We start from the raw sequence: 26098 nt of genomic DNA, 5'->3' as shown, positions 1-26098 counted from the left end.
ATTAACGTGTGGTCTAGATTCGTGTTTAACCTTACCATAGAGGCTTTGAATAATTTCTCCTCGTATGCTTGGTAGGAATATGATACTAAAAGAAATAATAAAAATAAAATTGAGATTTTTATACCTTCTCGTCATCGAGAGTTTGGTTACTAAGCTAACATGAGAAGAATGTTAAAGAACGAGATTTTGGGAGGTCTAGGTTATAGACGGCATTAGAATTCATTATGACCAATCTCATAAGTGAATTTGACTGCCAATTAATGAATTCATTATGATGAATCTCATAAGTGAATTTGACTGCCAATGAATTCATTATGACTAATAACTTTGAATGGCTTCATCGGTTTGAATCAAAGGAAGTTAGAGTTCAAATCAATGGAAAATCAATTATTCAATCATAAAAGAAAGTCATCTTTAGTCTTATTTACCAACAGAGATAGGTAGGTGGTATGCAATGTCACAAAGGACCACAAATGGACCGAACAAGACAGTGGGAAGTACTACTGGAGAAGATCATCGCATTTCTCTTTCTTCCTATGCATATGAGGAGGCCAAGGTACAACTAATTTACTATTGCCATTTAGAGCTCGCACATACCAACAAACAAACATTTCTCTTCTTTCTATACAGATGAGATCCGAGCCATCAAATGAATGGTTCGATGGCTCAAATCGTGCACAACACGCATACTGCACATAATACTGACAATAGGCTCCCCATAAAAAGGTTCCGGCGTAGAACAACTCAAAACGAAGCAGCAAACAACGCAGGGAGTACTAGTTGATATTGACTTCAACGACCCCTTAAAAAGGTTGAATTCCCCCATAACAAGCAAGCAATACGGGACGAAGTCACTGACAGAGTAGCCGCGGCGACATCTCGTGATCAAAAGCATACGTACAGTCTTTGAAACTCTATAATAGATGTCAAATGAGATTACATGTTGTGCTTTAGTGTTGCTAGCCTTATCTACATATCCTAAGAAGCAACACTAGCCCTGCTGAGTAGAAGATCGAAGGATTAAACCAAATGGAGCAAAAGTGCAAAACTGCGTTCATGAGATTATGCACAAATAGACTCCGTAGCCAAAGAAAGAAACAGAGTGTGAAAAAAATTTGATCTTCCGTAGAGGGCAAGACCTCGTAGGGTTCTTTTCAGAAAGGAGGGAAGGCCTTCCCATACGCGTTGACGTTAGCGAAGAACCCGAACCCTACGAGGTCTCGCCTGTACGGAAGATACGACTTCCTCTTCTCTCCCTGCTTCCACGCTCGATTCCGTACGTAAAACGCTTCGTGAGCCGACACTGTCTTCGCCTTCACTTTTTCCGCCTTCTTCTGAGCCTCGACCGTCCCCTGTATCTCGGCCTTCTGCTCTCCGTGCTTCGGGGTGAGGAACACGAACGAGTCCTCCTTGCCGCCTTCGCTGTTGCTCCGACGGTGCAACAAATCGCGAAGCTTCCACTGCTTTGATGCCGTCGTTCCTGTCGAATTGCTCTTCTTGCATCTACTCGGCGATTTTTCGACTACTTTTGGCCTCCATACACAGTACGTTCCCGCCGGTACACTGTCTAATTCATCATCAACGACCGATTTCTCCAACAGAAGTCTCAGAGTCAATTCGGTCGGCTTTACACCATCGGTTTGGTCCCGAATATCGTTACGCGTTAGGAGATCGCGGTTGAAAATGGGGAAAATCTGACGAATTTGTCCCTCTCTGAAGATCTCGTCGGCGGTGACATCATAATCGCTACTTAACCAAGCGAATTCGAAATCATCATCGACGTCGGTCCAGGTTTCCGACGGATTCATCCCGTCGGGCACTTCGGTGGGTTTTTCGGCAAATCCATTGGAAGAGTAGAAGTTGAAACTTGGGGAGAAAGATACGCCTGCTTCTTCCATTTCTACGTTAGGGCCGAGAGAGAGAGAGAGAGAGAGAGAGAGAGAGAGAGAGAAGTGTTTGCTTTGAGAGAGAGAGAAGTGTTTGCTTTGAGAGAGAGAGAAGTGTTTGCTTTTAGAGAGAGAATGGAGTAAAAAGAGTTTAGCTTATGGGGATTCATAGTACTCGTATTTTAGTTAGCATACTGTATGTAGTATTTGGTTGGGTGGGAACCAAGGTAAGGAAAAAATTATTGGGTACTTCGGTGGCATTGTAGTGCCCCAATACTTTACTCCATCGTAATGGGATTTATGGTTATGTTTGGTCGGACAAAATTTTGAGGAGTGTGTGAATAATGAAAAAGGTCTTTCAGGAATCAAATTTCTAATAATTTATTAATACCTGAAGTACTTGCATTCCTTTGTTTAGATTAATTCGGTAATCTTGTTTAGAAAATATTACTTTCTCCGTCTTTTTTTAGAATTCTGTATTTTATTTTGGACTGTCTCTTAATAAGTATTTATTTTGTAAAATTAGTGAATGAAAGTTGGTAAATATTCTATTTTGTCTCTAAAAGTAGAATCCATTTTTAAAAATTAGTAAGTAAGTAGTGGTGATGTCTCTATAAAAGGTAAGAAATGATAGTAGAGGTAAAAGTTGGTATTAAATGTGTAATGATGATGCCTTTTTAATAAATTGGAGTTACGAAATTGAACACTTAAAAATAAACGGAGGGAGTACTAATTTTAAGATTTAGTGGAACCAACATTTCATTTTCTTATGGGTTGAGCCGCGAATCAAAGAATATCATGGGGTAAAGAAGATTTTTACTTAGTTTCAAAATTACATTCCTAGTTAAATTACGTTGTTAGGAATCACATACAAATCATGTTATGCGAAAAGCTAAAGAGATTGGATTGAACACTTACATATATTGAATTGAACTGATTTTTTCACAAATCCTCTCGTTTTTTTTTTTTAAATTAGTGAACTACTTGAATCATTCGTGCGGGACCCAAAGTGGCCCCACATGCTCGCCGATACCCCATCGGTACGGTGGTGATCAGTACCAATAGCAGGGTTCAATGTTCCAAAATTAAGAATTGTGGAGATATGGCATGACATTCTTATTCATCATTGAGAATTTCACCATCTAAACTGAGCCTATGTACTTTGTGCAAATAGAGATAGGTGTTAGGGCATAAGTAACAGAAATATGCCCAGTAGCACCCAATAATTTTCCATCAACATGATACTGGAGTATTATGTCAGTGCAAACGTAGTTTATTTATTATTATTTTTGTTATTAACGGTAGTGCAAACGTAGCTTTGCCCTTGGTAGTTGACTTTCATTGCAGATAAAAAATAAAAAAAGACTTTCATTTGTTTTGGATAAATTCCGGAAAATCATTTTTCGTCACAGCTTACGTTTGTTCTATTCCATCACACCTCTCCCGTGCGTGGTAGGACTAGGAGTAAGATACTCCAATTAAAAAAAGAAGGAAGAAATTAATTTTGACACTCTCCAAATTGATAACCACATTCTCTAGGGGAGTGTCAAAATCAATTTCATATAGGGATTAATTTTGGCACTCTCCCCTTGGACCCGGGGGTGCTGTAGTGCACCTCCCGCACTACATATGTAGTGCGGCAGCCAATCTGGCCGTTCATCTCAGCAATAGACGGCTCAGATTTTTATCTGAACAATGAACGGCTAGGATTTGTAGGAGTTCGGATTAAATCCAAGTCGTCCGTGCCGAAATAAACGGTCGAATTGGCCGCACTACACGTTATATTGCGGGCGGGTGCACTACAGTCCCTCTCAATTCCCCCCCTTTAGAAGCGCGGTTATCAATTTGGAGAGTGTCAAAATCATTCTCCAAAAATGAAAAACTAGTTTTTATAGTTCGGTCTTGCTAACCCCCGCACACTGGGCAGAGGATAAAATGCCAATAATTTCAAACAAGTTCGAATATCAATGCATATCTCATAAATATCAAAGCACTTTCACAAATATCAATACATATTTTTTGGATATCAATGCACATTTTACCTATTATCCTACACCATTTGGGCGAAGGTTAAAATAATCATTTATACTCTCTCCGTTTCTTATTTAGAATCCAGTATTTTATATTGAGCTATCCTTTAATAACTATCCATTTTGTAAAGTTAGTGGGTAAAAATTTGTGCATTGTCTATTTTGTCTCTAAAAATTGAAAAGTTAATGAGTAAAAATGTAATGATGATGGATAAGTAAGAAAAGTTGAGGAAAAAGTTAATGTAAAAGGTATAATAATAATGTCTTTTTAATAACCCGTTTGGCTAAATAAGCCAAGTGATTTATTTTGTTGTCCTTATTCAAATTTTTTTCGTATTTGTTAGTTAATTTCATCTTTATTCAAAAAAAATTGATTTCGATCATAATTTTTAACTTTTTAAATTCCTCTCGTCATGACAATGCATTAATCCCCAAAAAATAACGAAAAACTAACAAATACGAAAAAAATTTGAATAAGGACAAAAAAAACAAGCCACTTGGCTTATTTAGCCAAACGGGGTTAGAGTTATGAAACAAGACACTTAAAAAGGAATGAATGAAGTAGTTTTATACATTCTCGTCGTCACATCAAGAGTTTTTTTTTTTTTTTTTTGAAAGACAAAAAAATTTCATTAATTTCTGAGTTGTTATAAAGATTAATAAGAATAAAGAGTGATAGCATCATATTCTTAACCCGAGACCCAACCGAGTAAACACAATATTAAGAATAATCTTACGCCCATCCGAGACGCAAACTCCAACTTTAGCAAGAAGCCAACACATGGGAACACCCATTGTCATCACATCAACAGTGTTTCTTAATTAACTTGAAGGAAAAGTTAAGAATGAGATTTTGGGACATTATTTAATGTCATAGCACATTATATTATACTATATGAAAAGCTTTTTGATCATTAAGAATGCATACAGCTTCTTTAAACAAAAGAAAATGTAACCAAACTTTCCACGTATTTCCTTAAGATATCGGCGACTTGCATTACGAACTCATAATATCATATCATAGCTCAAATAAGATTAGAATTTAATATGACTAATCTCGTAAGTGAATTTGGATTGCAATGAATTCAGTGTGAGCAACTCCGTACGCATTCATGGATTTCAATCAAAATTGGCATCCAAGTTCAAACAAATGAAGTTAAAGAGTTCAAAACCAATCAAAAACAGTTGACTAAAGGAAATAATCCAATCACCAAACAAGAGGTAGTTCCAAAAGTCCACCACAAAGTTAGTCCTCCCTCCGTCCCATTTTGTTTGTCATTTTTCGTTTTTCGTGCCATTCTTTAAACGTTTATAGTATCTCCTAATCTATAAAGTTTTTCAAAATTTTAAGAACTTTATATAACACTAATCGAGAACTATCAAACAAAACCCATATTGCATATTTTTTTAGATTCATAATGGAAGATATAAGCAATTGAAAACTGACACGAATACCAAAAATGACAAAAAAAAATGGGACAGACGGAGGGGAGTACTTTGTTGTATGTCTAAAAGAAACTCTAACTTGAAGTACGTTTTCAATAGGATCCAGCTAAAAAGAGGCTAGGGTGTCCTATTGGGCTCTTTCCGAGCAATCGGGACAATCCACTTCTTAGAGCTTGTCAAGAACAGAAATCACGTCACAAATTATGTTGATCGTACATCATTTGATACAGTGCTTGGGAACAAGTCTATTTCGGGAAAAATGGATTCCAGAGACAGAACATCAACTCGTAGAATTTCTTAAAACGAATAAATTAGCTACATACCCCACAAGCCCATCATTAATTCCATCAATCAAACATGCTCTCAAGACAATTACTAACTTGAACCATAATCGAGAGTTTTTATCAAATCCACTCGACGTGAAAAGACACGAAGTTCGCAGGACGAGATCGGGCCAAACTAGAAAGGAGATTTATAGTATTACGTAACATAAGATAGCATATACCCTATGAGTTCTAGAATTGTATATCTCTAGGGATTGCTACATTCAAACGTCAGCAAATGCTGTCTCGTGGGATTTGTAATCCAGTCTCGTATCTATTCCGGCTAACCAAACCGCACGGAAGTCTTGCCACTATGGCATAGAAATCCAGGGAGTCTATGCTATTGATCACAAAATTCTATCGGTATAGAATACATTGATGAAATAAGGCGACCGTGAAATAGATTAATGCGCGGGCTTATCAACCAGATGCTCGTTTCATGGCTCTTAGTGGATTTTACATTACCATTCCTGTATAGTATATATTCACCAAATTGCTACCTGAAGTTCATAGTTCAAGAGCATCTCCGTTGACATTTTCAAAAACGTTTGATAAGGTCATTATACTCCAAAAGCGTTAAAAGTGAGGACAAAATCAAATGTCAAGAATTTATTAGCAAGAAAATGAAAATATGCTCCATTAGACACTTTATATCACTTAAGTCGGAACCACGTATGTTGCATGTCTTGTTCGTTCGATTAATTGTTTCTTTTGCTTGTGTGCGTTCTCTGGCCCTAACACACCCCGAGTTTGAGAAGCTAATTAGTACGAGTATCACTATCCTTTTATTAGCAATATAACAGCCTAATAAATTTGGGTCAAATATATGGTTAATGTGTGAATAAGTAAAATTAACCTTGGTTTTTCCTTCAATATAATAATATCCTCCATTTCAAACCACCAAGAGAAGGCAGTCCCAGGCACAATAAGTTCAAAGCTACAAAGGCCTGCCTACGAGTCTACTTCGAGAATCATTTTCAGATTTCTATGGCAGAAAATTACCAGAGGCGATTCTCTATCACAGCATGAATAATGCCTTTCAATGTTTCCTGCATGAAACCACGGTTGTCATTAGGCACTTCCACCTATTTCATTTTCAACAAAATTCAGATGTTTAGATTTGTACCGCAGAATGGTCCTTGAGACCAAGAGAAAGCACCAATGGCCTGGAAGATCCACAGCTACTGCAACCATAACATAATGTGTGAAAAAGATATTCACTCAAAGAACTTCTTGTAATCTTAACAACAAACGCTAGTAAAAGCATTATATACACGCATCGTAGAATTCATGCATATGTCCGATAGGAAAAAAGAGGGTTACATTTTATTTGTATGAAGATTCATAGGCAAAAGCATCAAGTATGATGGTATTCACTGAAGTTCCAAATGTAGGACAACAAAGTTGTGGTGGGTGATTAATGAGTTAATTTTCATTCGGATCATATGTGTGATACTATCATTATAAAGTAAAGGGGAAAATACCTAATGTTTTCGATCAGCTGACGAGCACATGCTACTAGCATTGGCTGCAAATGTGCATTTAGTTGATCAAACACTTAATAGAGACTAAAGGAACAGAGTAAAGCATAGGCTTTCTTACCTCGTCTCGTTTACCAAATATAACAGAGACATTGAAGGTCGGCTGAATTAACATCCCTTCTTCCTTCCTGCAAATCATTAAAGACAACTTTTCCAAACTTTCTCCCAGATGAAAGGTAATGAGTAAAAAGTCAATCCTCTTTCACACCAAAAGGATAATATTAAGTAGCATGGCTTTGGCACCAGTAATGCTAAAACAATTAGCAAGAAAAGTAGTAAAAAGTAAAAACCAGGAGCCGTGTCTTACGATCTACTCTTCCGGCCCCATCCTCTTCTTTTGTTTTCTCCTGTTCTTACTTCTAGTTATCTGCTATATAAAGAAAATACACCTATATTTATGTGGCTTGATATCAGTCATATAGACAAGCAGACATGTGACTTTGAGTTTGAGTTTGAACAATTTATCCCACCCTTCGTTAATCTTTGTAATTGGAGCTACACAGACGAATTATTTTTGACTCTGCTGGTATCTTTTACAATGGAAACATGTGAATTTCACATCTTGAACAAGCTGTCACATTTTGAGAATTGGCCTAAGAAATGAATCTGGCCGTATGTAGAATAGTCCTATTGTGGGAATATTTTCAGATAAGAGAAGCATAATGTCCTGACACGCAGACAACTTAATCAATGAGAACTTTAACAACACAATGTTCAACATTTACTTGCAATATAGGATTAAATAAGAACACTGAGTGCACATAAAGATCAAGATCAGCAATCAAAATCATAGGATATTTTGCAGCATAAAAATATGACTTTCAACTAGACCTCACTATTTTGAATGTCATTCCAACTATACAATCTATGCCTGCTAAACAACCGAAGTTTTTTTTTTTTTTTTTTTTGAAATGAGAACTTTCCGAAGTAAAAAGTAATAAAACAACAGCATACATACCTGGCATGCAATATTGTTCCCATGCTTCCTATCTGGGTTGCGATAACCTAAAGAAAAAACACCTAAAGTATTAGAAGCACCCCCATCCACAATCATAGTCCTTTCCAACCAAAGGGAAGTGTGGAACCCACAAGAATATGATCATCATAGCTACAAATAATTAGCTCCGTTTTACTTCCCTGCCACAAGAAAAGGTAAGAATCTCAGTTTGGTTTCGTGAAAGAACACATAAAAATGATAGAATTGATATAAAAAGTAAAAGACTATGAAAACACGGGTAGACATGTGTATATTGGAAAGTTGCAAGGTTAAATTCACAAAGAAAGATCCAACAGCGACATTTTGCAGCAAAACTCCAAGTGCTAGAACTAAATGGTTTTAGATTTGAAAACTTAGTTTCATCCCAACCAGACCCCACACGAATATGCATGTGTATGTCTCCATAATTCAAAATATCAAAATCCAATGGCGCTAGCCACGTTCGTTAAAAGCGAAGGATTCAACTTTCTCCATTGCCTTTGCTTCCATTAAACGGGGAACCCCTTTGTGTTTGAACATTTTTGTTTTATTTTTATTTTTGTGAGGAAGTAGAAGGGTTAAAAAAAGAGTGTTGCTAATGCCAAAACTGTTTTTGTTTGTGCCAAAACTGTAGTACATAAAAGCTTTGTACCATGTGCAAGGTACAAAGCTTTTATACACTAAAGTTTTGGCACAAACACAAACAATTTTGCCATTATCATTTCCCAAAAAGAGAAAAAAGGGAGATAAATAATGTTTTAGTTCAAGAATGTTGAACTGGTTTTTGTATTGGTCGTTCAGCATAGTTGTCACTTTTTCGTCCTAACATTGTCTCATAGCATCTATAAAAAAAAATGGTTCAGTCCAACTGTCCAAGGCAAGTTTATCAAACATATATTTATGTACAACTACAATCTTTGATAAAACTCCTCCAGAAAACCCGACGCCCCACAATTTAATTTTGAAATGGCTCTTCTAACCATCCATTTAGCAATTGGATTTCATATCATGTGGATTGCCGTTTCACATCCACCCATTAAATTCCAGTCCTACAAACTGATGAATTCCAATGGATTTCATATTCATCTCTCTCTCTCTCTCTCTCTCCCTCCCTCCCTCCCTCCATGAAACATCACCAGTGTGGAAAAAACAGAGCAGACATTAAAGCAAACAGGTTGTGTGCAAGCTATAACCAATGCCAACTTAGAACTTCCACTTGGTTAGTTGGTTACACCTATTGTGAGGGAAATTTTTGGTTATCATCATCCTGTTTATATGAATGATCACGTTTTAGTTAAGGTCCAACATACCAACGTGCTAGTATTATATATAGCCTTATATGGTAGTAACAGCCAAACTATTAGCTCCACCATTTTGTAAGCTTAACTGAGATGAAAACAACAAAAGGCGCTAAATGTAAGAAGAAAAGAAAGGGAAAAAATTTATTCTCCCCAGGAAATTAACGGCAATGATCCAGAAATCAATATAGAAAAGGAAGGTAAAAGAGAGAGAGAGACTCACATTGATATCTAGCGAGAGTTTCTTGTGAGGCACTGGAAATGGAGGGCCTGAACTAGCCATAACTATCTTCTATGCGGGGAGGGAGAGAGAGAGTTGCATGCTTGCAGAAGAATTGAGAATTTGAGACTTCAGAGACCTCTCCTATCTCCAATTAATAACCTCTTATCAAAAAAAAAATTACAATTAATTTTCAAAAAAAATTGTACAGTAGTATATTAGCTTCAGCAAAAAATTCTGTAGCTTTCCAAATTCCCGTTACTCTTGGATGAGAAAACATAGATTGAAGAAAACATAGTAGTACTTCAGAGAGGGAAAAAATTTCATTGCTGAGCGGGTACCACGTAGTGTCCACTCGTACATTCGAACTGTTTATTGCGTTTTTGGACAGCTCGGATTTGGAAAGAAAAAAGAAGAAGAAGAGAGTGTTGAAGTGAAATGAGAGAGAGAGTTTCAATCCAAACTATCCAATAGCAAGGGTAGAACCAAGAATTGATTTTATTTTGGGCTAATCAAAAAAAAATTTTGGGTGGGCAAATTTTTTTTCATTTGTATAAATCATATAGAATACGTATTGCGTATCTTAAAATATGTTCAAGATTTGTGGAGGAGAGATAATATTAAAAACAAGAGTTGGGAACGAGAGTGTTTGTATTATATTTGAACTCAAATTTTTTTTGGTTTGGTACAAAATGGTTAGAACCTATCACCTATTTATACTCTTCATGGAAAGTGTTCTAGTACAAAGATATTTTCAGAGATAATTCTGGAATTACACATGCGATTAATTCTCACAAAAAACTCTACATACTTCACAAGGATATTCTAGAGCTTCCAAAAACAAGGGGCGAAGCTATGTTGGGGCCTAGGGTCCCGACCTAGATTTTTAAATTTTTTATATTTATATACTTGATTTTGAATATTATCGATAATTATTCATGTAGGTACTTATAATCTTAATAATTTTTGTTTAATTTGATAAAAAATCAGTTATTTTACATTCTCAATTTTTTCATCAATGAAAAATAAACACGTGACTGTTGACAAAAATGCAAAATGATCGGTATACTTTAACTACATTAGGCTAAAATTATTTCAATGTACAAATTTGATGTGTTGGAAAGCAAACACTTTATGAGATAAAAAAGTTTTAGCTATTAAGCCGGCCCCCCTTCATATCAAAATCGCGACTCCGCTGCTAGTAAAAACTAGCTATTTATTATTTTTTATGGAGGGTTTCTAAAGTGGACCTGAGCTACAGCCCAACCCATGGTGGGTGTACTTCCGCCCTTGTCAAATAGTGTATTGGGCGGCTTGGATGTGGTACCACGTGGGATATACCCACACGGCACCGAAAAATTTCTCCTTATAGAGAACTGAGGACCTGTTTGGATGTCGGCTTACCAAGGGGTGTTAACAATACCCCTCTTTTAAACCTGGTCTCACAGCCGAAGCCCTGGTTTGGGAAGCCATTGAGGCTGGGTATTGCTTATCCCCCTTCTTCTCTAACACCGGCGAGAAGGGGATTCGGGGTATTACTTATGGCAGGGTTTGAGATAACCATATCTAATCCCCCCTAATACCCCTCAAAAATTGACGATTTTACCCCTCCTTATCCCCCTTCCCCCACCCACAGCAGCCTCCTATGACAGATCGGGAAAAATGGAAAAGAGAGAGGGGGGGGGGGGGGGGGGGGGGGGGGGGGGGGGCGTACCGTGACGACAGCGAGGAGACGCCGCCGATCGACGACGATCGTGAAGTCCGTGTGTGAACTGGATCTTCCTCCGTTCTCCTTCTCTGCTGCGATCGTGAAGTCCGGCGAGGAGCTGCTGCTGCCGTTCTCCTCTCTCTCTCTCTCTCTCTCTCTCTCTCTTATTACGGCAATAAAAAAGAGAATAAAAAAGAACTTAGGAATTTTATATTATGTGCATGTATGCCATGTGTTTCATGCATTTGCCAAAAAAAAAAAAACACTCATCCAAACTTAAAAAAAACATGAAATTAAAAAAAAACACTTTATACAGAAATGAATTTTAATTTTTTTATACTTAGCAAATTAATTAATTAATTAAATTATTATTTCTTAGTTATGAAAAGTAATTCATTTTATTGACTTTTGCAATTTTATATTTATCTTAATGAATAATTTAACTTAACACTGTACAAGGGCAAAAAAGTTATTTAACAGTTTTTACATTATTCATTCTCCCTTATACTTCCAATTTATCCTTCATCCAAATCAAGTACTATTTTATAGCTCCTTTTTAATACACCATCCAAACCATGTAGTATTTAATACATCTTCTATTAACGTCACATTAATGTGAATCATTTTTTATTAATTAATACCTACTACTATCTTATTCCTCTTATTAATTAATATCCACAATCCTTATCTTGCATATAAACAGGCCCTGAAGTTGTTAAATGTTACCGTATTTATCAATGTTATTAATACCGTTTCGTACCGGTCGGTACGTACCGTTTTTGACCAAATTCGGTACCCTACACCTCTAATTTCGTTCCGGCTCAAATACCGGTCGGTACCGGACATACCGGCCGGTACCGGACAGTACGGGACTACTTTTAAATTTATATTTTTTTCAAGTACCGGACAATATACCGGACGGTACCGGGCAAATACCGGACGGTACCGGGCAAATACCGGATTTTTTATTTTTTTTATTTTAAAAAAGTGTATATTATACTATAAATTTTTTTTTAAGTAGGAAAATAACACTAATAGCGATCAATCCGAAACGGTACCCGGTATTTGACCGGTACCGGTACATACCGTACCAATAGAAAAACCGGTACCCTGACCGGTACGGTATTCAGAACATTGGTATTTATTGAAGACCAACCCTATAGCTCACCATCTTGAGGCATAAAGGCGGTTTGTAGCCAACGAGCCTCACTGCAATAGTAATATAGATGATTTATTTGGGGAGAGAAGAAAAATATCGTTAGAAAAAAAAAAAGAATGACAAAATTATTTCCTTTAATTTTAAAAATTTTGTTTGGTTTGTGTTTTAAAAAGTTTTTTTGAAAAATAGTAGGGGTAATAAGTGGAGAGAGATAAAGAGAAAAATGTTGAAAGTAAAAAGAATTTAGGAGGAATTTTTTGAAAAATTCTTTTCAAATAACAAAGACAACAAGGCAGTCTATAGTTGACTTTGCTTTCTTCTGTGATGAACTTGTCTGCTACCACCGGGGAGATGGTAGCTTAGTGGATAGGGTGTCCTTTATCCTTAGGTGAGACTCCGTTTCGAGTCTTGCCAGTAACAATGGGATGTAGGGGTAAATATTTATGTCCACTTATATGTAGGTGGGTCTTGTGATGACGGCTTGTCATCTAGAATAATAGCTATGGCTCGAACCGGACATTTCACAGCAAGTAAGGAGCCCCTATGATCACCCTCAAAAGGGATTGTAACGTTGGTCGCCCCTTCCACCCTTTTGGCTGTTCAAAAAAAAAAAGAAGAAGAACTTGTCTGTGTAAGCCAGCCGTGTCTAAAGTCACAGGCCAGTCGAATATCAACCAATAAATAGAGACCACGTAAGCTCAGAAAGAGCCAAACTTTGCGTTTTAAAAACATTTCGTGGTACAGCTATCGTCGCGCTATCATTTCTTTTTACTAGTACCGTGGGGGTGGTAGCGCGGCATTGCATGATCCCCGTGCTTACTGGCCGGTCAGCACGTGACTGATCCCGAACCGAAATCTCCTGTCTTCCCATCTGAGCTGTTGTTTTAAGCCAAGCCGCCTCGTCCAAGCCGGGCGGACAATAGTGGAGCCGGCTGCTTCTATCGAGTTTGCTGAAAGTTCGCAGGCGGTTTGCCAACCGGATTAATTTTTGGATGGATATACTTTTATGCAAAAGATATTTCCTCTGTCCGGATTTAATAATTTCTAATTTAATTTTAATCGAATAAAAAATGAGTTATATTTTTAAATTAGTAAAAAAATTTATATCCAATATAGATCTTGTGATACTGTAGATCTCAATTATTCTGTAAGATAATGATTTCAAAATTACATAAAACATTATAAATTATAAGATATAATTGATTGAAAAGTGACACGAACTCCCAAAATAGACTATTAAATCCGGACAGTGAGAGTATGATAATAAGACGGATATATATCCATATAGGGGGATAATGTTGTTGGTTATTTATTTGAGGTAATTCATAGAAGATGGAATTTGTATATGGTTGGTTTATTTTGTGGTGGATATAAGTAGATGTATATAGAATTGAAAGGATATGTTCTATTTTCTCAATTACGGTAAAATAGAGAAGTGATTTTCACATTCCTCTTTTTTTTTCTTCTTTTTTTTGTCTCAAATCACATGAATTTATTATGTTGTCATTTTTTCAATACACATTTCCACACGTACAATGGTAACATTGTAAATTCATCCGGATAAAGACAAAAAAAAGAATGTGAAATGTAAAAAAAAGGAGTGCATAAATCATTATTCTGAAGACAATACAATAAGGATATGGGAGAAGAAAGTATTACTATAACCAGTCCAATAGGGATATACAATTCGGGAATATTATCTCAATCGTTTATATCATGGCTAGAAGGACCGTGGTTGCGACACGTGGCGTTAGTAAGGATGCCTATGGTTGCGACATGTGGCACCTACATATTCAAAAAATTGAAAAAAAAAAATCTTCCTCTCCTTTCCATAATTTTCCATACGTAATTGCTTTAGTAATTGCTTGATTCTTCCATACGTAATTGCACCAATAATTGCTTCAGTTTCAAATGGAAAACAAGCAATCATCTTTCTCTTCTTTCCATAATTGTTCCTTTTAGCTAGCTAAAAAAAACTAATCTCTGTTGCTATTTTTCTTGGTATAGCTCTATTTAATCAATTTTTTGAATACGAATACTGCAAAAAACAGAAACTTTTGTTTGTTAATTCGTTCTACGTCTCTCTTTTTTGCTTTCACAGTACAAGAGAAATCGTGTCGAGATACTGAATCAAGCCACATATGGTACGACGGCCAAACAATCTTTCCAACTTCGGGGCAAGCCTCTTTGATGTACTTATTTGTATGTTTATGTGTCAATGCTTTTTTCTTTTCACACGCCGTACACGAAGGACGAGTCGATTTATTCAATTTCAAGGTGTGTGAGTCGATTTCCCGTGCTATGCACAGAGTAGATTTAAACACCCGAACACTCTAATAATTATTTATCGCTAATAATTATTTTTTCCTTTACACACTTTGTGCATGGATGATCAATCAATTTTTTATAGGATGGATCGTGCGAATGTCAACCCGAATGTAAAATCACTCCAATGGAAAAAGAAAAATACTTGAGTGTGGAGACGCTGACAATGATCGTTCAAACGACAAAAGAATCATCGAAACGGCAAATGACTAACTCAAAGTCATTCCACTCTAGCTAACTATTTTCGTTTTTTGTAAACACCTTTAAGGCCTCGTACGTTCTCCATTAATACTGTTTTTTGGATGGTGAAGGAGCATGATTGTCTACGTGACCATGAATTTCGTTGTGTGTTTAATGAATGTAATTGGGGGAAAATTTCGCGCGATGGATAGTTGTGTATATAGTCCTGTCTCACGACTGTTTCTATTTTAATAGCTAAAAAGATTGTCGTGCCAATTCTATGGGAAACTATCCAAGAAGTGATTGGTGTGCCAAACTTAAATAATACACCTCCAAATAGAAAAATCGCCTATGGACTGTATATTTTTATGCAGATTATCGTGATTCAATTTGAGTTCCTAGAATTTTGGTGAGTACTAACATGATATGAATTTCAAATTGAGTTCCACGTACAATGTTCTTTGTTATTATTAAAAGTAAAAAAAACTTATGGTAGCCTATTCCCAAAAATCTATTGGGTTTCGGCTAAATTTTGTTTTTTATTTTTTAAAAAATTTCTGGGTCATTTTTAGTGGGATTTTAATATTTATGGGTCATTCTTTGTTATAATATGGATTAGTGGGATTTTATTTACCAGTTGGGATAACTAGATTGACGTAACCGGATAATTCATTCCGTATGATGGATAGTTGTGTATCTTATTTCTGTTTCATGATATTGTTTGTGCCTAGGTCGATTATTGTTGATTATGGTAATGCAATCTATGAGATAAAATGTTTCTTTTCATGGCCGTGTATTGGATGGATAGCATCTAAATCTTGTGATTTTGTCTAAAAAGATATGATGAGAAGATGATGATAAAAGACTCCACTGATTCAATATATAAAACTCACCCTCAAGGATACTTTGGCAAAGTTTGTCTTCCACTCCACCTATTGATTTCAAAAAAAATGAAATCAAAGGTGAACTCCTGAAAACCAAATATCTTAATTTTTATAGCATCCTACACAGAGCAAACCTATGAATTTATAGACGTATCATTTATCATTTTTGCAGGATAATGGATTGAACGTGATTCAAAATTATATAGCATCCTACTCAAAACGAGCCTATACATTTATAGTCATAGTGGCAAAAAAATCCACATGAAATAAATTTTATCTATTCAGTGACATTTGTGTTGAATGTTGATTGATCTCACGAGTGTATGTACGTATTACAAGGTAACAATAATTTTATATTGATCATAAAACTGTTATTAATTGGGATAATAAACAGAGGCTTATATTTATGTGTTCTCTTTATTTATGTAGGATGCCTACAAAAAGCGCAAGACTAAAGAGAGCGTATCAACATGCCTACTATATAATTAAGTTTTTTGGGATTGCTGTCTAATTGGATTGTTCAACATTTTCAATTAATGGGATTGAAAAAATATGCTCAAGTATTTTAGATTATTTATTTTTGAATGGCTAAATAAATCTGTGAACGAACAGAGTGTCCCTTCTTATTTATTTGGGTCTCTGGATCTAGGCTTTATGCTAGTAGTGATAACATATATATGTGTGTTTATATTCGGTCTGGCAAATGGGCCGTTGGTGTTTTTAGTTTGGACAGGCTCAGCTGATGAAGTAAGCCAAGCCGATGGTTCATCCCTGTGGCTGTTAATAAAGCTGAACCGAAATCCATGTACAAATTGCATGAAGCGACAAGCCATCCAGTTAAATCGGTTTCCTCTCTCTCTCTCTCTCTCTCTCATGGCGACTTCTACCGGCACTTATTAAATTCGAGAGACGGGAGGAAGTAGCAACAGAAGCTACTCCGAGAGTCTGTGAGACTACTCGCATCCTCTTCTGCTATGGGGATAATCGGGCAATACGAGACCCAGCAGTTGGAAATCGAGGAATTCCGCCGGATGCTGCTATCTTGCGCCGGGATGCGCAGGGGGAAAGAGGGAGACGAGTTCAGGGACCCAGCTCGGCATGCGACGGCCGAAGAGAAGGTGGTGTGCGTCACCAGCGGCATATCGTTCCTCGGCATCGCTATCGTTAACCGCCTCTTACTCCGCGGTTACTCCGTCCGACTTATTGTCACCAACGAAGGTAAACGCTAGTACATATTTTTTTTTATAATTCAGAATGTCTCGGATCAACTTGTGTGCATATCGAATTAATTCTTACGATTTGTACCACACACTTCCCCCACTCATAACACGTGTCATGTGAGGTGGCCTCAACAGCTTCTTTTCAGCAGTCATAGACGCAGGATTTGTAATCAGCGAACCCAAATTTTGTGTATTTACGTTAATACTTTCAAAAAATAATCTATTTTAAATATTGCTATGTACTAGTTCTAAGAAGAATACGAAACTGTAACTGTGTACGTATATATAATTACATTTAATTATATAACCATGATTGAAAAATATTCAAGAACGTAAAATTATAGTAGTTTTTTCACATATAGAAATTTTATCAACTTTTTTTCACTCGAGAGACTTGCAGTGTTTGCGGAGTCGATTCTATAGAATTTTCCAAATAATCTAAAAATATAAAATAGTTAGTGAGATAATTGAAATGTGTGTAGGGGCCTAGGTCCTGTTTACAAACCAAACATCTTAGGAGAGAGCATAACTAATCACATGCCAAGATCACTAATCTAACCCCTAATAGTACTATTACGTCCCCTGTTTGGTTTACGGGAAATGGGAATTGTAGAGGTAAGTGCCCAAATTTTTATTATTCATTTTGGCTAAAAGACCAGAATTGGATTTGTTTTATTTTGAGATGACTAGTTTCGTGAATTGCGATCTGGTTCCATATTTGTCCCTGTCTTCTAGAAGAAAACAAGGAATTTGCATTATTGGGCTTGATCGGTCCACGTCCACCATGAGGCACGAGCTTCTTTTAATCTTTATCGAATCTATTTTCACTCCATGACCCTGACACCATCTTTATCTCTATTTCCATACTTTCTCTGTCCTGTTTGTTTATTTTCGTTATTCTCATCTTCTAAACGATTATATATTCCAATTTATAGTGGGTTTCATAATTTTGAAAATTTTATATTATAAACTTAATAGAGAACTATCAAATAAATAGTCGGAGTAAATTTAAAACAGAGCCAGCCTGAAGAACTTATATATGCCGTCAATTTTGTAGTTTGAAAATACTCATACTAGTCCGTTAATGGGTGTTTGAATTGAAAATTCTGCAGAAGACAGAGATAAGCTGAGAGAGATGGAAATGTCGGGGGAGATGAGGGGGACCAACAACAACAATATCAGCGCTGTTATGGGGGACCTTTCTGATGTCCAGAGCATATCGGAAGCATTCGACGGTTGTCGTGGAGTGTTTCACACCGCCGGTTTCATTGACCCAGCTGGCCTCGCTGGCTATTCTGTGAGTATCTCTTTCCCTCCTATCCAAACAAGCCCTTAATAATCCCATAGTATTCCTTCCGTCCCAAATTAAATGTCAATTTTTAATATCTGTGCCAATTTCAATTACTTATATATTTCAATATGAATCTCAAAATATATGCAATATAGATCTTGTTTGATAGTTCTTGATTAGTTCTATCATACAAAGTTTTTAAACTCATAAAAAATATTATAGATTGAAAAATATAAGCGATGAAAAATAACACGAATTTCAAAAATTGTCATCCATTTTGGAACGGATGGAGTAGTTTATTAGGTATGCAAGTAGCCAAGTAGCTAGTAGCTATGATTAAAAAAAAGCAGCCAAGTAGCTAGTAGTACTTGTTTTGCATTGATTGGCAGCGGCTCCACCAAATGGTTTGATTTTCTGTCGATTTCTTAGCAGTCATTGCATTTATAATGACGGGTTGAAAAGCTGAAATAGTAATTGGTCCCAATAATTCGCACTATTTTTTAAGATATTGCATTGCAGACGATTTGAGTATCTACATTTTTTTTATTAGGCACATGAACCGCATGCTTTCGCTGTGTTCACTCTGCAACCAGGGTCTTGGGAATTTTTTAGTCTTGGTTAGACTCACGCTCGTGCTTTTTTTTTTTGCGATTAAATTTTTAGTGGATAAGGGGATATATTATGAGCGAACTAAAGAGATGGATATGATTGAAAGAGAAATTATATTACAATATGAAAAGTGAATAAAGTACAATAATGATTAAAAGGAGTATTTTGGCGGGATAGAGAGGGCCAAGAGGCAGATATGATTTGGACACCTCAGGAGGTGTCCAAAATTTAAAATTTATCACCTTGGAAGGGGATATGGAAATCTGGATGGGTAGCAAAAAGTAAACAAACACTGGATAAATGGATTTCCATGTCCAGCTTCCAAATATCAATTATTCATGTGTTGGGTCTGGTTTTGTCTCGTTTTTACTTGGGGCCCGTTAGTGGACAACTTTATTGCTCCCAGATTAGTTGGTCAAGTTTGCCAGATATCAATTATGAAAAAAAAGAAAAAATTAGTGAGATGATCGCGTGGCCCTTTCATTGTCATAATGGGTGTCACATGCAGGGGTGGACGCAATAAGGGGCACGTGGATAGTCTCTGGACTCCGTGCTAATACTAATACCCCTCCCTCCCCCCACAAACTAACATCCGCTGACGTATATCGCCTAGCCAAAAAAAAAAAAAACTAACCCACCACTTCAATTTTGGTTTGATAACCAGATATTTGGGTCAGCTTGGGCACACCTTGACTGATTCCGGGTTACTGAAGTTTAATGACCGGACAAATCCTCTAGTGTTCCCAAGGGTTTGGAATGTTTGGCCTTCGCAGAATTCGAACATGCGATCTCATGAAGGACAAACATTATTAACTTTTTTATTCCCATTTGGCCAAACCCGGAACCCGGGGTGGTCTTTTGTTTGATACATTACATATTGACTACTATACCCGGAAATTGGAGCTTTGATTTTGATCTTGAGTTAGGAATTCTTGTTAACTAAATTAGGAGTACCTTTTTCGATAAACAAATCACGACTTTCTATATTGAAAAAATTAGGGCTTTTAATGTTTTGTGTAGCCTCACTTGTAAAATTTTGTACTTCGTCATTGGTAAGGCTTTTCGTCTAACTAGGTGGTATTTGAAGTTTATCTTATTTGAATAAAGTCAAGGAGAACTATTTTTTTTATTGAAAACATGGAGAAATACCTTAAAGGTACATATATTGTAGAAACTTTTTGTAAACATACACATTATATAATTTTATTCGGTACTGAATATTTAATCTTTGCGTCATTTGTTTTTTTACAAATTTTTTCTTGAAGATTACAAAATAATATGGGCCCCCACCATTGTGATTTTCTAGGTCCACCACTGGTCACGCGGTTACCTTTGCATCACGAGTTTGCATTATTCAGTGAAGACATTTCAAGAGAACTTTTTCCCCCTTTTCCAAAGGTGCAAAGAAGATGAGAATAAATTCTTTACACCGTCGGTGTAAATATTTGTTTCCTTCAAATCAATTGTATTGCGTCACATCGCCATATTTTATTAATTGAGACCACTGTTTTGACATGTATCGCAATGCAATTGATTTGGAGAAAACAAATGTTTATACCGGCGGTGTAAAGAATTTATTCTCAAAGAAGATATCTAGTTGAATGGTCATAATCACTGTTCTATCTGCATATTGTTTTTTCGTGCTGGATCCGGAAGGTTTTGTGCCTTGTAATGCTGGGAAAGTAAAAAGTGACATTGAGAAAAATCTTTTTAAGGCCGTTCCAATTTTTCAAAAAAAGAACTTTAAGAAAAAGAAAAAGGCAATGTCAAGGTCAAAAATTCTGTGTTTACGCAAATAATTTTTCTACTAATATGGATCTTGTTTGATAGATTTCATTGAAATCTTTAATACGGTGCAAAAAAAATTAATTTTGTTTTTTCATTTTCGTTATATTTGAGTTTGAAATTACTTTCTTTTTGAAAAAAAAGGTTTTGGGAGAAAGCGGAACGAGATTTAGTTACTCAAAAACGGTGAAAGGGTTAGATGTAGTAGTTTACTAACCTATTGCACTTAAAAAGATTTATCGGCTGGGATGATATGTTACTTTATTCATTAGTACTGATATCTCTTTCCATTCGCCTGAAATAGAAGATCATATAACCAGCCACATCCTTTTTCTATATAGCTAGTGTGTCTTAAAGTAGCTTTGTAAGGCCCACTTAAGAGCAAGTACAGCCGCATAGGCAAAATGCCTTTTTAGCTACTTTGGAGAGGAAAAACTCAAAAAGCACAGCTGCACCAGTATAGGTAAAATGGTAGCTAAAATTCATTTATGAACAGTTGTACTATATTTTACCTATGCACTATTCATACTCCTTTCTTTCTTTCTTTTTATTGTTTCTTTCTCTCTCTCTTCCCTTCCTTCTCCTCTCTTTAAACAATAAAGATAATAGAAAATGAGTGAAAAAATATATTTTTTAATTGGTGTTAGGTAAAATGGATAGTATTAGTGTAGTTGTGAAAGAAAAAATTGATAGCTAAAATAGAATTGTGAACTGTTCACAAGGCAGTATACATATTCACCGGTAAACTTGCAGGTTATTTAGTTAGGTTTGATTGCTAGATAAATAAGAGATTGTATTGCGTTAGTTTTTTTTCCCTTATAGCCACTAATTTGTACAAGAAAAATTGCTAGAGACAAGGAAATCCGAAAGGAATTCTAGACTTGATTCCGAATCCACACGCTAATGGACATTGAATGAGCGTGTGTGTGGACTTTAACAAGTTGATTCGTACCCGCTTTGCCCCTCCATTTGCAATAAATCTTGAATTCCCCTTTGTGTTGGTAAAATTGTTTTCGTATTTCATGTCAAGTTGTCGACTGGAACAGGTTGATGTTCAACTCTTACTACTATATACTTGGATTTTTACGCTTTGCTAAGTAATTGAGCTAAAACTTTTTCTGTTGTTAGAAATGGATGGCAGAGATAGAAGTGAAGGGAACAGAGAACGTTATGGAAGCATGTGCAAGAACATCCTCTGTAAGAAGCTGTGTACTCACTTCCTCTCTTTTGGCCTGCATCTGGCGAGACAAGTCTCGAAGTGACCTATCTACCCTTGTTAACCATGACTGCTGGAGCGATGAACCGTTCTGCATTGAGAAAAAGGTACTTCCCCAATTCTTGTTACCTTACACGAGAATGAATCCTTCACTTGAGGATGCACCAATGTGACCCTCCCTCGGCACATGGTGGACACACAGTTTTTGTGGTGGAAAAGGTCCTCAAGCTCTAGGTGCACAAAATAATTTTCTATAGTGTGATTTATTTTGGTAAAAGGGCTGGCATCACTTGCAAATTTTAATCGCAAGTTGGTCAAAGAACCTTGGGCAGGATTATTTCACAAGAAACTTGTCTTGAGAGGATCCTGAATTATTAGTGTGAAGCTAGTGATCACTTGATTAGTAATTGCTACGAGATTTTCTGATATCTTGGAGGCTAGGGATAAACCGATAAAGCTCTCTCATACCTTTAGCCACATCCCCCACCAAACTCACGGTTATGGTCCCATCGCAGGTCCACAGTGATATTTCGAACAGCATCCCAAAAAATCAGTGTCTTCATACGTCTATCAACACATGAACAAATCATTTAATAGGCGGCTTAAGTTAAAAACCTATTCTCCATGAAAACTATAAAACCAACTATACCAATTACTCACATGTCTACTGTCTATCGATAATTCTTTAAACGGAGATTGCCCCTTTCGGTGAATTTGATATTTTACTAAGTCACCTTGGTGTAAAACATATGACAGCTCTGGTATGCATTGGGCAAACTAAGGGCAGAGAAAGCAGCATGGAGGATAGCAGAGCATGATGAGTTCAAGCTGGTAACTTTATGCCCAGGTCTCATCACTGGTCCTGAGTTCTCTCACAGGAATTCAACACCAACGTTTGCTTACCTCAAAGGTAACATATCATCTTCATCCTTCCAACCTGAATTTTTCGCCATGTGGAAATTCAAAAACCTGTATGAATCCAATGAACCAACTAATGTTTAAGAACTTCACTCTAGATCTCCTGTACCCAAAAATATTTACCCCGGCATCATGGTGTATTTCTGGCCATTGGATCACGTGAGAATCTTCACACCTCTCATGAATCTCACTTGATCGAATCGCCAAAAATGCACTAGAACACCCGTACATGCATTTATGGATGTAAAAGATTTAAGGGGCTATCACTGACATTATTCAATCCAATCATATATTTAGGAGCTCGAGAGATGTACGGGGACGGATTGCTGGCTACAGTTGACGTAAATAGATTAGCGGAAGCACATGTATACGTTTTCGAGGCAATGAACAAGACAGCATCCGGAAGGTACATTTGCTTTGATCAAGTGATTCAGAGAGAGGAAGAGCTACTAAAATTGGCCGGCGATACCGGGATGCAAACGGACGTGTTATCAGGGGGAAACGCCTCTTCTGATAGTTTTTCATTCCGGTTCAAATTATCAAATACCAAGCTTTGTGGACTAATGTCGAGGACACTGCAATGTAGTGATGACTGTTAGAGGTCTTATTATTTATCGGTAAAATTTTAGTAGTGCTACTTTTTGCCGTACGGAACTTTATCAGACAATCAGGTTGGCCCATCTTTGTAATTTTAGGCACGAGGAAGCCGTGGCGGAGCAAGGATTTTTGATAAGTGGGGTTGGAAATTTGAACTATATGTAATTCAGTTTTCTAGTTGCTAATTGGTGCAGAGCAGTTGAGCAGAGATTAGGAGAAGAGTCTAAAGAAATGAAACCTTTGATTTGTTTTGAAGAACGAACAAACTAGTGCTACGTTTGGGAATTTTGTGGGTAAAGATTCTATTTTGACTTTTTTTTTGGCTAAGTACAAAACTCTTATATGGGCTAGGGCAAAAATGAATTTTAAAATGGGGTTGAATTAGTAAAAATTGAATAAAAAATATACATATCTCTACGAAAAATTGACAGCTAGTGGGGTTGGCTGCCCACACTTGTCTCTATGTACCTCTGTCTATGCACGGAAGGTATATCCTTGTTCTCTTTAGGATTCAAAAAGCATTTTTTTAAAAATTCCCCCTAGATTCTCCCTAAATTCCTCCTACTCCCAACATTTCTCTCTCTATCTCTCTCCGCTTATTACCCCTACTATTTTTCAAAAAAAATTTCAAACATCAATCCAAACAAAGCAGTCTCAGCAAATAATATTCTGGCAATAACGTATGAATCCAATCCACAAAATAAATGAAAATATTGATGTTAGAAGATGTCGGTCTATACTTCACTTCTTAGGGTTCATTAGATGCCACTGCATGGGCAAGCTCATTAGCTTAACCTAATTCCAAATGGAATTGCCTGATATCCCAAACCAAAGCCATGACTTCCCATGGAGAAACCATTCCAATCCCTTAGCAACCTTCCCATTGCGACCAACAACGTCACAATTGATTTTGGATCACCCTCTGTCCGGAGCCCTCCATTGGGAAATTATGTCCAAAACTAGCGGGCCATCCACTCGGATTCGAGAGGCACCCTAACTTGTAATGGAATTTGAGGAATTGAGACTGAAATAATCATTCACATTGGCAAGGAATCCTAGCAAGAATGGAATTCACATTCCAATTCATGTGTTCGGTATGCTAGAAGTACATCTCAATCGAATGAAATTTAGAGTGGTAATAGTAGAATTTGGAGTCGCATTAGTAATTATGTGAGTGACATTAACAATCCAAATATGTATGGTGGAGTGGAATTGTAAATCTTTAAAAACCAAATCAATACGGGGACTTCCAAATGAACCAAGCAATAGTCACTACTTTTCGATTTGTAGTGAACCAAAAATCAGAGTAGACATCCCCTAAGAATAGCCATTCTATTCCACTTTTATTACATAGAACCAAACATAGCCTCAAATCATCCACCACTTGAAAAGTCCACCTTAACATAGATGTAGGACAGCCATCACTATTTTTAATAGTATCCAAAAATGGGCACAAAATCTTGGAAAAAAAATTTACAGCTTGTTTAACATTGAGATTGACAAGGTTCTAAAATGATCATTTTGGTCTTATTATGATTTTCTTTTAAAATATTTCTCCACGACAGTTGAAAATAAAGAAAATTGAGAAATAAGAGCTCCAAGTAGAGAAACAGTTTCTTTTTTCAAAGAAAATTGAAAAAATAAAATGGAGTATGTATCCTTATTTTCGATATCTCTCATCTAATTATGCTAAATACTTTGTCCGGATTTAATAGTCCTTTTTGAGATTTCGTGTTATTTTTCAATCGATTATATTTTGTAATTTATAATGTTTTATGTAATTTTGAAGGGTGGCGATAATGCCACGAGGCTTACACCCTCTGGCCAAATGAACACAAACTCCACCCAACTCCAACCACCCCCCCCCCCCCCACCAGCGCCCCCCCCCCCCCCCCCCCCCCCCCCCCCCCCCCGCTCTCTCTTTCTGGCACACCACTCCATTCCATTCTCGTCCCTGCTAAAAAAACCACTGCTAAAAAACCCACGGCCCTCTGTTCGACCTTCTCAATCATCTCTCTCCTTAAAAAACAGCCACCGCTATCCCATGCATCCAACCCCCCCTTCAATTGCAGCCTTTCAATGTGTCCAGGGCCAGCCCAAAGTATTTAAATGCCTTAGGCTTAGTGATAGATTTTCTAATTTAAAAATAATAAATAGAAATACTTATCTATATATCATTTTTGTTCATACTATAAAACATGGTAAATATTCTGGCCTTAATGGCTTGTGTGGTTGCAATAATATTTAGTGGACTCATGTTTGAATCACATATTCACATTAGCCCTAATTTGTGTGACGAGAATATTTTTTTTGGCAAAAAAACACTTTAAAAAAAGTATTCTACCAAGACTTGAACCCAAATATCTTATGTGGAAGAGCAAACACTTTAGTACTGAACCACCAAAAGAGTTTGTATAATAATTGCGTACACAAAATATATATACTTATCTAATAATGGGTGCCCTATTTTTGGCCCAAAATATGGA

At 36.6% G+C, this 26098-nt stretch overlaps 3 protein-coding genes and 1 long non-coding RNA gene across 4 annotated transcripts; 1 reads left to right on the top strand and 3 right to left on the bottom strand.

The window, feature by feature from the left end:
* Positions 1 to 882: 882 nt before the first annotated feature.
* Positions 883 to 2015, bottom strand: LOC131298880 (uncharacterized). Its single transcript, XM_058324379.1, has one exon. The coding sequence runs from the start codon at positions 1896 to 1898 to the stop codon at positions 1155 to 1157; it is 744 nt and encodes a 247-aa protein (XP_058180362.1). The 5' UTR covers positions 1899 to 2015; the 3' UTR covers positions 883 to 1154.
* Positions 2016 to 6512: 4497 nt separating this feature from the next.
* Positions 6513 to 11617, bottom strand: LOC131298879 (uncharacterized). The gene is made up of 8 exons (XM_058324378.1): positions 11435 to 11617; positions 9724 to 9884; positions 8316 to 8363; positions 8185 to 8231; positions 7288 to 7354; positions 7170 to 7213; positions 6812 to 6869; positions 6513 to 6734 (listed from the first exon to the last, which is right to left on the bottom strand). The coding sequence occupies exons 2-8, from the start codon at positions 9781 to 9783 to the stop codon at positions 6684 to 6686; spliced, it is 375 nt and encodes a 124-aa protein (XP_058180361.1). The 5' UTR covers positions 9784 to 9884; positions 11435 to 11617; the 3' UTR covers positions 6513 to 6683.
* A 5038-nt stretch (positions 11618 to 16655) lies between these two features.
* Positions 16656 to 23797, top strand: LOC131298877 (cinnamoyl-CoA reductase-like SNL6). Its single transcript, XM_058324377.1, has 5 exons — positions 16656 to 17194; positions 18309 to 18493; positions 22010 to 22204; positions 22854 to 23007; positions 23313 to 23797. Exons 1-5 carry the CDS (start codon positions 16951 to 16953, stop codon positions 23612 to 23614), a joined length of 1080 nt encoding a protein of 359 aa, XP_058180360.1. The 5' UTR covers positions 16656 to 16950; the 3' UTR covers positions 23615 to 23797.
* On the bottom strand, positions 18916 to 22002 carry LOC131298878 (uncharacterized). The gene is made up of 2 exons (XR_009190570.1): positions 21629 to 22002; positions 18916 to 21255 (listed from the first exon to the last, which is right to left on the bottom strand). It is a non-coding gene; the product is annotated as an uncharacterized LOC131298878 (long non-coding RNA).
* Positions 23798 to 26098: the final 2301 nt, after the last annotated feature.

This window comes from Rhododendron vialii, chromosome 8a (genome assembly GCF_030253575.1).
Source record: "Rhododendron vialii isolate Sample 1 chromosome 8a, ASM3025357v1".
NCBI lineage: Eukaryota > Viridiplantae > Streptophyta > Magnoliopsida > Ericales > Ericaceae > Rhododendron > Rhododendron vialii.
This window is presented reverse-complemented; position numbering and strand designations above follow the sequence as displayed.